The 12,757-nt window shown below is 47.5% G+C and overlaps 3 protein-coding genes across 3 annotated transcripts; 1 reads left to right on the plus strand and 2 right to left on the minus strand.

Moving 5' to 3' along the window:
- Nucleotides 1–1,182: 1,182 nt before the first annotated feature.
- On the minus strand, nucleotides 1,183–5,085 carry HO133_006145 (uncharacterized protein; the record flags this gene model as incomplete). Its single annotated transcript, XM_037297046.1, has 1 exon — nucleotides 1,183–5,085. The coding sequence occupies one exon, from the start codon at nucleotides 5,083–5,085 to the stop codon at nucleotides 1,183–1,185; it is 3,903 nt and encodes a 1,300-aa protein (XP_037147620.1).
- A 57-nt stretch (nucleotides 5,086–5,142) lies between these two features.
- HO133_006146 (uncharacterized protein) lies at nucleotides 5,143–6,177 on the minus strand (the record flags this gene model as incomplete). Its single annotated transcript, XM_037297047.1, has 1 exon — nucleotides 5,143–6,177. The coding sequence occupies one exon, from the start codon at nucleotides 6,175–6,177 to the stop codon at nucleotides 5,143–5,145; it is 1,035 nt and encodes a 344-aa protein (XP_037147621.1).
- A 1,393-nt stretch (nucleotides 6,178–7,570) lies between these two features.
- HO133_006147 (uncharacterized protein) lies at nucleotides 7,571–9,458 on the plus strand (the record flags this gene model as incomplete). Its single annotated transcript, XM_037297048.1, has 3 exons — nucleotides 7,571–7,948; nucleotides 8,007–8,942; nucleotides 9,006–9,458. The coding sequence occupies 3 exons, from the start codon at nucleotides 7,571–7,573 to the stop codon at nucleotides 9,456–9,458; spliced, it is 1,767 nt and encodes a 588-aa protein (XP_037147622.1).
- Nucleotides 9,459–12,757: the final 3,299 nt, after the last annotated feature.

Genomic DNA, 12,757 nt, shown 5'->3' on the forward strand with positions numbered 1-12,757 from the left:
ACGTTGAAATCGGGGTGCCGGGCTATAAGCTCTTGCAAAATGGCATGGCTTGTCTTGGAAGGAGCGGCAACATAGGTTCGTGTCAGCTGCCCACTGGCGACGTCAATGTCGATGAGGCGGGCGTCACGCTCAAGGAAATCGTACAAGCACTGTATCAGGCGGTCATGCTGGGGCAAATAAGGCACGCGATCAAGTAGCTGTCCCGCAGCTGCGGTGCGGAGCGGAGAGCCTAGCTCGTCAAAGGCCTCGACCACCAATGCAGCACAGAGTCGGTTACTGCCCGCCAGAATAATCTTTTCAGTGTCATCGATCTGGTACTCGCGTAAGAGATCGTCGGTCTCCATCTTCACCTCGCCAAAAGATTCAAGAACGTCCGATGGTGACAAGGTTAGGTTCCTATGTGCTGGGGGCAACGCCTGTGCTGTCGTCACGCTCGTCGGTTGTAGATGTTTCGCAGGAAGCGACGTCTGGCTGGGAGCTGGCGTCTTTACAAGACTGGGCTCCGATTGGGACCACGTGGTGGTAGCAGAGTCATAGTCGGTCTCGACAATGACCAACGACGAAGATTCCGACCCCTCATCAGAGGAATCTTCGTCATCATCGTCGTCGCCGGTAGATTCAGCGAGAGGCACATCTGCATCAGCCCCAAATATCGCATGTCCTACACACAAGACGAACTTGTGCACAGTCGTTGCTTCCATCTGCTCAACCTCGTCTAGCGTGCACTTGAAAGCTTTTTCGACCTCCCGTGCCAACTCCATGCCCATCAACGAGTCAATACCAAAGTCGGCCATATCTGCGTCGAGCTCCATCTCCTCGGCTGGAATGCCCGAGACGCTGGCGATAAGATTCCGCACTTCGTCGGTGATATCCCGCCTGCCGGATGGTGGCGATGGAGCTGCCTTGCCCGACTTGGTCTTTGTCGAATCTTTTTTCTTGGTTGGCTTGGGCTTTGCAACTACTGCAGTGGCATCAGTGGTCGCAGGTAAAGCAGCAGGCGGGGCAGAGTCACGAGGAGCTGCAGATGAGGCCTTGATACGCAAGGCTGATTCATCTTTCGTCATTCGAGCCAGCATCTTACTCATGGATGCCTTGGCTACACGCCCATACTGCACGCCCAGCATGACCTCGACGAGTTGTCTCGTTGTAGCATCGAAAACAACGAGGTCGGTCACGAACATTTTATCGCCTTGGGGCAAATGTCGAGCGTACACATGCAGTTTCGGTTCGGCCCGCGACGGTATGCTTGGGCGAGCGCATTGACAGCTCGCACCCATTGGCAATGTACATTTCTCCCGATGGAACATCGGTCATGGCATTCACCCACAAGCCGCCGACCTGGCTGAATGAGTCGCTCAATGGCACGTCGAGCCAAGTATCGGCTCGTCGATGCTGTCGGTCTAGCTGCACACGCCCAGCACACTCACCGCCACGGCCGACGACGTATCTAACGCCTCGGTAGATGTCACTGTAGTCGACAACAGGACTGAATGCGCGGTACACTTGACGTCCTTGCAGCGATTCGACCCCGTCCTTATCCAGGCTAAGATCCAGATTTTCTTGACATCGTGTGTGGCTGATGAGGCGTTCAAATTGCGCGAACTCTTGCATATAAGCCGGGTCTGTAGATGAACGCATGGAAACGCGCGTATTGGCATGTGTTTGAGGCTTTTCAACCGCCGCGTCCTTCTCGACACTAAAGACTTGCCCGCTCCACTGCATCATCTCTTTGTCAAGCGCGGATAATTCAATGTAATAGGCGCGGGATTGATCTTCGCAGATGGGCATGTGGTTGATCAGATCACGAACGACCGGTTGCATACCTTCGGCCTTCCAGTCCGGATGCAGACTGTATAAAGCTTCGATGATCATGTCGCATTCAGCTGTCCCAGGGCAAATAGGTGCCGTCTCCGCAATGACATTGCCGAGAACGAAACCCTTATATTTATCCGACTGCGTGTTGATGCGGAAACGGGCTGTTTTCTGTTTCTTGTCTTGGTATCCGACAAAGTCCCACAGGGCGAGCGGCTTGGTTCCGAGGGCTCCGGCCTGCTGCTTGCTCCAAACCTCACCTCTTTCTTTTACAAGCGCCTCAGCAGCCTTTCGAACCTTCTCAGCCGGTGATTTCATTGGCAACCAATGACGCGATGCGGGTGACTTGTCAAATTGGTATGGGGGCAGAAGCAAAGACGCATACTGGAGTGTCTGTTGCTGGTGGTGGGCCCAGAACGCTATGCGCAATCCCTGCTTCCAGAGCGCAACGGTGGCGTCTGTCAGCCCGTCAAATCCCTTGGTATTGGTAATCGAGACGGCTTGGAAGTAGTGCTCTGGAGTCGCGACATTGCTCTGGGCGAGGGCACGGGCTGCCATGACAGTGATGGTGGAATTGGAACGAGCCTCCAGGAACACAGCTTGCGGATGGCGTTTGGCGAGACGCTGCACAGCATGGTTGAAGAAGACCGGCTGACGCATATGTTGAGGAACGAACGTCCAGTCCAACAGCTCATTGCTCTCTTGAGTTGCGCGTTCCACAGGGATGACTGGCTTGTGGAAAGTAAGCCCTTTGCCAACCTGCCCTAGGCCAGCAACGAGCTTCTCGAACAGGGCTGAATGAAAGGCATTGGTCACGCTGAGACGCTTGTTCTTGGTGCTTGAGAACTTGGCAGACGAAACCATAGTTTGCTGCAGGGCGTCAACAGCGGCAGTAGATCCAGCAAGGGTGAAGCTGCGCGGTCCGTTATAGCATGCGATATTGACGGAGCCATTCCGGCCGGCCGACCGATTGACTTCCTGCAGAAGACTCTCCACTAGATCCAGATCGGCTTCTACCGCGACCATCGCTCCAGGATCGGTTCCCCAGGAATCGCGCACCAGCTTGGCCCTCGCTGCCACGAGTCGAACCGTGTCCCGGAGGCTGAGAGAGCCAGCCACGCACAGCGCTGTAATCTCCCCAAAGCTATGGCCTACAACGGCCACGACCTTGGTCTCAAGCCCACAGTCCATCCAAGTCTTAGCACATGAGTACTGCATAGCAAATAGCACGGTCTGCAGCTTGATCGGATCTCGGATAGGCTGCTGCGAGAATATGTCGGGGTAGATGGATCCCAGACCAAGAAACGTTATCATTCGATCGCACTCATCGAGGTGCAGACGAAGCATAGTTACGCTATCGTATAGCTTACGGTCAAGCCCGACGAAAAGCGAGACCTGGCCACCGAAGCACAAAATGACGGGTCTGCTAGCCTTGGCCGGTGTGACTCCTGCTCGTAGAGCCGAGTCCTTCTCCGGCGCAGAGGCCACCTGGGCCAACTTCTCCTGAAACTCAGGCATCGAGCGGCAGCTGAAAATGAAGCTCTGCGCCAACCCACGATTGGATTGCCGGTTCAGAACGTATGAGATATCCGCTAGCGTGCTGGATTCTTGAGGCAATGAACGGCAATAAGAGGATAGCTTAGCAGCGTACCCAGAGATGGCCCGAGCGTCGAGGCCTGGGATCCAGAAAGGATATTGTGAAGTCTCTTCGACGGCCATGCTCGGTCTCGGAGACTTGGGTGGTTGCGCGACAATTGAGCTGGCATTAGACCCGCAAGCGCCATAATTGTTGATCAGAGCCATTTTGTGATCCTCCTCCCAGGGCCGCAATTTGGTGACCACTTCCATCATATCATCAGCCCGCACGTCGATGCCGTGATTCATCTTATTGAAGCTGGCCTGAGGCGGAATAAAGGCGCCCCGCATCATCATGATGACCTTGATTAGCGCCAGCACGCCGGATGCGCCTTCCGTATGACCTATATGGCCTTTCACAGATCCGATGGGAAGGTTCTTTAAGCGGCCAGAGGCAGGGCCTCCAAGCGCAGTGCGAATGCTTTCGTATTCGGCTGGATCTCCAACCGGAGTGCCTGTACCATGTGCCTCGACCAGGGAAATATCCCGCGCCGGGACCTTGGCCGAGCGTAATACGTCCGTGAATAGTCGTGAAAGCGACGGAGCGTTAGGCACAAATAGCGGCGTGCTGTTCATGTTCTGGTAGACGGCTATGCTGGGAATCACAGCGAGAACGGGGTTGCCATCTCGGATAGCGTCCGACAACCTCTTGAGAAAGACAAAGCCCAGACCTTCAGCACGACAATATCCATCAGCACTGTCATCGAACGGCTTACATTGTCCGCTTGGGCTCACAAAGCTGCCAGCAGCGAGATTTTGAAACCACATCATGTTCGTGATGGTGTTCGATCCACCCGCTAATGCCGCGCTGCATTCACCGGACAGAAGATTTCGACACGCCGTGTGTATAGCAACCGTTGATGACGAGCATGCTGTATCGAATGTCATGCATGGACCAGTCCAGCCAAAGTGGTGCGATACCCTTCCAGTGGCGAAGCTCTTTAGCGCCCCAGTCGGTGTGAAAGCATTTGGTTCGTGACAGCTAATGTTGTGCTCGTAATCGACGCCGCAGGAACCTAGATACACGCCAACATGCATCTTACCGTTCATGTTGGTGCTGTCGCTGTCGGTCCCTTGCCCAAGTCCATGTCCATGATCTAGCTCCGAAAAGTAGCCTGACTGCTCCACCGCCTGGTAGGCTGCCTCCAGCACTAGACGGCTCTGCGGGTCCATGGCGGTTGACTCGCGCGGGCTGCGCTTGAAGAATTTGTGGTCAAAAGCATCCGAGTCGCGAACGAAGCACCCATAATACTGGCGCTTGGGGTCGCTATCTGGTGCTTCGCGGAATAACATATCGTGCATCAATCGGTCCCTAGTGATAGGCACGTGCTGGGACTGTCCACTTCTGAGCATTTCGGCATACTCGGCCAGGTCATCGGCGCCGGCGGTCTTGACGGACATACCAACGACAGCAACGCTGTATTTATCGCTCTCAAGTGCAACAGCGAGATTGGAAGAGAGATCATGTTCAGATCCTGCTGCAGCTTCTGCGGGCGTAGGCTGCATGTTCAACACGCCAGCGGGGAGCTGCGATATATCCACATCCACCCCCGTCTCCTTTTCTAAGGCCAGATCTGCAAAGTGCACTTGTCGAGTGTCCAGATCCCGTTTCAGAGTCGGTGGCACACAGCGCTCCATGCCAAAAGTCACGACAAAGGGCTTTTTCGCCTTGGTGGCTGCAGCAGAAAAGGTTCCTTACCAGTTGCACTGGTCGACTAGGATGGAACGTAGAACCATCTCGGTCATGCTCTCTTGGTGTTTGGAGGATACGAGATCCCCGTTGCCGCGGTTGTCGTAGGTAGGCAAAGCGAGATTTGCAGTGACGGCGTACTGCAGATCAGGCATGGAGCTGCAAAATTGGACAAGGGCATCGGTGTCGATCTTCCGATCGGCGTCAGGGCTATGGATACGGCCCTTGATACCAATCTCAGCTACAATGGCACCAGCAGCGCGGAGCTGCTTCACTAGAAGGGGAACCGTGGACTCGGATGTCGTCACCGTCGCTCGCGCCTCGTCGTAGAGGACAGCGATATAGGCATCAGGAGAACGGGCGTCGATAATTCGCCTCACTTCGCTGGCCTGTTTTGAATCAAGCCATGCTATTGCGAAAGAGATTGAACCGCCTTTGCCCGAAGTCTTGTCCCAGACCTCTCGCGCGTCGACCAGAGCGCCTATGAGCATGGCTAGCCGGACCGCCGTGGCCCCGTACTTCTGAAAGTCCTGACGGTTGCTGGCGCTGGCAACGGACAGCGCTCCCAGCAGCCCAAAGCAGAAGCCCAGCGTTTCAAATTTGCTGTCGCTCTTTGAGGCTGCGACCACGCTAGCCTGCAAATCTGCCGGTGGCTGTCCTTGGTGGAGGAGCTCAAGATAGTGCCAGTACTGCGTGAGCTGTATTAGCACCACCAAGGGTCCAACGATAATGCTGGGAAGGGTGGATTCGGAGGTTATGTCTGTTGCCCCGTGTCGAAGCCACGAGTCCAGGTCAGCGAGCTGGCTGGAACCCGGGACCGCGCGGGCGACCTCGGGCCTTATGGAATTCAAGCCATTCAAATAGGTTGGTAAACCGGATATGGTATCTAGGATCCAGTCTCGGAAAGGGCCTTGAGATATTGGCCGTATCAGCGTCTCCATCGATTGCTTTGTGAAGGTGGCGACATGGGGTCCGAAGAGGAAGACTGTGGACTCGCGAGAGTCATTGTCGGGCTTGATCTGTAGCTTATTACCTGTCATTATGGCTTTAGGCGTACAGGCTGAAATCAGGATAGACCGAGACAGAGAGAGAAATGAAGTGTTATTGGTTGCTGAATTTGTATTGAAATGCCGCGTTGTTGAATGTGTCTGGTCTCGTTTCTTTGCAAGCCAGGTGCGTTGCCGAGCGAAGGGGTATAGTGCTTAAGCTGTGTTAATGCCTGTCTAGATCGAAGATCTCGAAAGACGGTCTATAAGAGTCTGCAAAGACTGTTGAAGCCGTATGCAGGTGGATGCAAGAGCGGCAGAGAGAAAGAGTCTTGCCGTAGTAATGTAGATTCACATTCAGCCCAGCCTTTACCAAGTACTGGGACATAGCTGTCAGCCTCGCTAACAATCTGGCGGACATTAATAAAGCAGGGTCGTGGTTGCTTGCACGTGTTGGACCGCATAGCGCGTAGCATCGGCGCTGCGATAACAATCAGCGGAACTTAGCCGAGGCAACGGGGCTGGATTTAGGAGTTCTTGGAGTTAGGAGTTTCGATTCTCAGGTACGACTATGCCTCTCGATCCGGTCTGACGCAGCGCCCGTATTATTGTGTCTGAGTATCTGCGTAGGCGGACTTGCCGCGGTCACCAAGTCCGAAAGTCCGGTATAGCAATCCGCCCTGGCCGTCCGGATGGAGATAGGAGCTGAGATGCGCTTGAGACCTGCTCCATAGTATGTAGAGCACGTAGGCCTAGTCGTGCAGTGTAGCCAAGACGTTGTTATCGCGTATCTCCATGTAGTAATAATAAATCGGTCTTGTCAGTCCCAGATACGCGACCAATTGGGCCTCCAGATATTGATTAGCTCAAACTATATTTTATTGTTACCCTAAAGACCTGATGACATAAGTACCCGAATCGACAATTCCGCTTGGTCGCGGCCCGTGAATTGCACAGCGGATAGGATATAAGTCTGCGGCTTACTAGGGGGAACAGCCCTAATTTAAATTATTCGTTTCCATTTTCGGGTGATGCCGCGGACGGACAAAGAGGCGGTCGGCCCAACAATCATCCGATCCTCTCTGATTGGACGACAGTCCCCCTCCCGGGCTGAATGGGGGAATAAGGTGCATAAGGTAGGCCCTAAGGCCTACGTCACATCAAAACGAATACGACAGATCGCCATAGCTCCAATTGTGGACCAATCGCTCCCATGGCGCCAATCACCGGGACAGCGGGAGACCCGTCACCCGAGTGAGTGGATAAGGCGATCATTTCTGTCCTTTCAATATTAATCCGCTTGAACGACGGCTAAGTACCTCTTCTACCTACTTTACAAAACCCACCCCAACCTTTTCCCACCTCCTCCTCCTCCTCCTCCTCCTCCTCCTATCTTCAATCATTCTTCCACCTTGCTTCAATCTTTCTCTTCCCCACCCGCCCAAAGATGGAGCCAGACCGGGCTGCGTTCCCCGTCGAGGCCGTAGTCGATTCCCCCACCTCGGACTCTTCCCATACTCCTCCTGGACAAGATGTTGAGAGCGTCGTGAAGAATGAGAATGCTTCAGGCCAAGATTCCGCCAACGATGGCGAGCACCGTTACGACTATCCTACAGGCCTCAAGCTTGCCTCGATCCTGGCGGGCGCCACCATGGCATACTATCTCCTTTTCCTCGACCTGGCCATCATTTCCACCGCAACGCCCGCCATTACTACCGAATTCGACGCCTTGATAGACATCGGCTGGTACTCGGGTGCCTATCAACTGGCAAGCGCTGCCTTTCAGCCACTGAGTGGCAAGATCTACACCTATTTCTCCCTCAAGGTATGTCGACTGCCGCCCCTTTAGTCCGCTCGCTTGACTGAGCCTAAATTTTCCCCAGTGGACCTTTCTCGCCTTCTTCTTCGTCTTTGAGCTGGGTTCGGCCATATGCGGTGCGGCACAATCGTCACCTATGTTCATTATCGGCCGCGCCATCGCCGGCCTTGGTTCTTCCGGTCTGTTTACTGGCTGTCTTACCACCGTCGCCAATTGCATCCCAAAGGAGCGGCGGCCGTTGTTTCAAGCAATCATCATAGGTATTGGCCAGCTTGGTCTTGCGTGCGGCCCCATCGTTGGAGGTGCTTTCACAACCCGCGTCTCATGGAGATGGTGTTTCTACGTCAACCTACCCATCGGCGCTGTCGTTGGCCTCTGCCTCATCTTCAATAAAGTGCCAGAGGCAACTGTCAAGCCTCCCTGGCGCCACGTTCTCGGCACCGCCGTCAAGTCGCTAGACCTGGTCGGATTTGCCCTCGTTAGCCCGGCTGCGATTATGCTTTTGTTGGCCCTCGAGTATGGCGGAAACCAGTATGCCTGGGACAGCTCGGTCGTCATTGGCCTACTATGCGGAGCCGCTGCTGTCTTTGCGCTCTTTTTATTCTGGGAACACCGAGAAGGGGACGGCGCAATGATCCCGTTTGCCTTTCTTAGGAGCCCTGTCGTCCGATCAGCATCACTGACGCAATTCTTTTCCCTCGGCGGCGTTCTCATCGGCGACTTTTACCTGGCCATATATTTCCAGACCATCAACAATAATTCGGCTCTGATGAGCGGCGTGCATTTGCTTCCGGTAACACTGGGCCTGGTCATATTTACCTTCGTCACCGGCGGCTTGATACAAGTCACGGGCTACTATCTACCCTGGATTCTAGCGGGTAGTGCCATCGCAACCATTGGCTACGGACTGATGTCAATGCTGAGCCCCACAACTACCTTCGGGCAATGGTTCGGCTACTTATGCGTCTACGGCATCGGTAGCGGCGTGGGAAATTCAGGTGTAAGTTGCTTCGAATCAACTGCCGGGTCGTGCTCCAAATCTGACATCTCCCTACACATTTAGTCATACATCGCCGTCCAAAACCTCGTCCCCCTGAAACAGATCCCCACGGCCATCGCGATCGTCATATTCGCCCAGAACTTGGGCGCCGCCGTTTGGGTCGTCGTCGCCAACGCCATCTTCAACAACAGCCTGCGCAAAGAACTGACGCAGCGAGCGGCGCTCATCGGGCCCAGCCCCGAGGTCATCATCGAGGCTGGGACCCGCAACATCCGCGCCGCGGGCCTGACTCCCTCTGAACTGGCCGCCGTCCTGGTGGCCTATGGCAAGGCGATTGATCGGACCATGTATCTCGGCATTGCCGTTTTCGGCAGCGTCATGCTTGTTGCATGGGAAATGGGCTTTACGAACCTCAAAGAGGTCAAGCGGCAAAAGGAGCTCAAGAACGATAGCACACCTGAGGAGGGAATGGATGTCTCATCGGATGTCAAGTCTGTGGAGCAGGTGCGCACGTGAGCCGGGAGGTCTGGGAGCAGAATAAGAATAATGGCCGGAAGGTTTGCATCCATATGGCCGCCATCGTTATGTGACTATTCATAGCGTTGCACAGTCTGTAGACCTCTATATAGGCCTTAGATGCCGGGGGTGGGGGGGATTAGGGGCGTGGGTATGTGGGCGAACAGGAGCATGGGGTCGAGGGGCCGGGACCCGTGCGAGGTGCCGAGCACGCGGAGGCGGGTTTCAACGGCTAGGACGAGGTGTTTTCGTTGCGACCAGAAGGGTGGGTTGGTATCGACGGGGTTTGTAATGGGGTCGGGGGAAAGGGGGGAGCGTTGGAGGGCTAGGCAGTGGCCGTGGAGGGTTACGGCGAGGATGCATTCGGCGAAGCTGGATAGGGGTGGGGTGTTTTGCGGGGCTGATATGGCTTCTGGTAGGAAAGTGGTGCGGATGGATTGATTGTTTTGGAAGTTGGCTTCGGGAGCGGGGAGGCGGACACAGATCTACAGATTAGGGGTTTTGGTCAGCGACGGAGGGTTTCACTTCTATCCGGATTCCGCTCGAATGCCAAGGGGAGGCACTTACCATGTCTTCTTGCAGCGTGAGGGGGTACTCGTTGCGCAGGCAGAGACAGCGGTCCAGGCAAAAGCTGACCCAGAACACCCGTCTCTGCTCCTCCAGGATCGAAAAAGTGTCCCCGCGGACGGATTCGCAATTGATGAGGACAGGGGAAGCCTGTGGACAATTGACACGGTCGGGCCCGAGGGAATCGATGTCGGAAAGACGCGCCATAAGCACAAGTCGGAGGCAGCGGCCTGCCGTCAACATAGCCTGATACTCGCCCACACGCAGAAGCTCATAGTGGGCCAACAGCAGCCACGCCTGGACGTACTCGACCGATATATCTGCTTTTGAATCAATCTAATGGGCTTCGAGCAGGTCGCATGTCTCGGTATAAAGCTGATCGCATGTCAGGGACTCAATGGTGTGTGTGATAACTCTTTATTGTAGTGTGAAGAGAATACTATCTATGTAGAATAATTACAAGTGTGGGTTTCAGAGTAGAATAGAAAGGCCGAAAGGCCTTAATACGCTAAGCCTAATTAGGCTATAATATAAATAATATAAAGCAAATTATAATATTATCTCTCTCTTTAATTTAAAACTTTAATAACGATAATTATATAATAAACTTTATCTTATAAAAAGTATATCTAGATATATATAAAGTAATACTTTTAAATATATTAACTTAGTATTTTATTACGAGTTTAAGATTTTTTTTATAAAATAATATAGTTATTATAAATTAATAGCGTTAATAAAGAAAATTATTTTAAAAGAACTTTAAATAATAAATAAAGATTAACGATCTTAAGATAGTAATAATAGAAATTCGCTATTAGATTCGAATATTCTATTATATTTATAAATAATTATTAAAAAAAATTCTCGCTATTAAGATCTTTATATTTAATTTTATATATTAAATATCTTCTCTTACTAGTTAAAGAATTATTTTTTAATTTATCTATTTTAAATAATTTTATTTCTTTAATATTCTAGATTTTATTTTATTTATTAATAATAATAAATAATAATAATATTTAATTTTATTTTAATAATAAATCGCTATTATTAAGATATAATAGCTATATAAAAAAAAATTAAAAATTTATAAAAGTTAAAAGTTTTAACTTATAAGCGAAATTATTTAAAGCTTTAATAATTTTAAATAATTCGAAATTTTTAGAATTTATTAATTACGCTATAACTTTATCTAATAAATAATCTTTCTTAAAAAAGTCTTAGTTAATATATCTTCTCTATACGTATTTAAATAAAGACGAAATATTTAAATTTAAATTTTCTTTATTACGTTAATATTCTTATCTATTTAAAAGTCTTCGATTAATATTAAATTTAATACGAGATCTCTCTATTTCCTTAACTTCTTATTAACTTTTATATCTTTTAAGTATATCTACTAGTCGAAAAGATATAATATATTCTATAAGATATTTTATATTAAGTAATATTATATCGTACTCGAATATAATATAAATAGAATCGAATATTATATTATTTTTCTAGTATAGATTCGAAATCTTAATAAGATATCTTACGATATAATATATCTATAGTATTATATTATATTATAATATATATATAAGATATCTCGATTAAGATTTCTATATTTATAGAATAATTTAATTAAGATATATAGAATATATTTATTCTTCTTTATTAAGAGAGAGGAAATATAAAGAATAATTTAATATAGCTATTTATCTTCTTATTAATAATAATAATTAGAATAATAATTAAAACTATAAACGTCTTTATTCTTCTTCTTAAAATTATAATATAAATAAATATTTTAAATTTTAAATCTTTAAATATTATAAAGATAAAATTCTATAATTATTTTTATTTATATATTTATCTTATCGTATTAGATAAGCTTAATAGATTTTATATTTATTCTTCTCTTAAACTCTCTATTACTCTTCTATTCTACTTTATTATAATTCTTTTAAATACTCTAAATCTATCTTTATCTAATTAAACTTATTAATTATTTATAAATAAATTTACTTCTTAAATTATTTTAAATCTCTTTATTAAAATTAGATTTATTATTATTAACTCTCTCTAATTATAAATCTATAAATTATTTTTTTATATATTATAAAGTATTAGCGATATATTTTAATAAATTTATAAATATTAAATTTATCGAAATATTTTTTATAAATTTATTATCTTTATTAATATAATTATTATAATTATTAATTAAGTTTTTATATAAAGTATTATTAACTCTTTTAATCTAATTCGATATATTAAAATCTTTTTTAAAATTAAATCTAATCTATTTAAATTTATTTTCTTAATATTTTATATAAAGAATTATTATTAAAGTATAAAATATCGCTAATAAATAATACTTCTAAATATTATAATATCTTTTAATTATTAAAAAATATCGCTTATATATAATAGCTCTCGCGAAAAAATAAAAAATATTATAAGCTATTTAAGCGATTATAATATATTTAATTTTTAATTTTTTTTATTACTTTAGAATTAAAAGATTTATTAAATTATTAAAAAAAGCTTTATAAAAATTAGAAGTAAAATAATAATTAGAATAATAATTAGAAGATTTATTATTTCTTCTATATTATTAAAACTAATTATATTTATTCTTATTATCTAAATTTTTAATTTTAGATTTTATTATTTAATTAAATATATTTTTATTTAATTAATTTATTCGCTTAGCTCTTTATAATTAACTATTTATATTAATA

This window comes from Letharia lupina, assembly GCF_014066315.1.
Source record: "Letharia lupina isolate WasteWater1 chromosome Unknown contig_23, whole genome shotgun sequence".
NCBI lineage: Eukaryota > Fungi > Ascomycota > Lecanoromycetes > Lecanorales > Parmeliaceae > Letharia > Letharia lupina.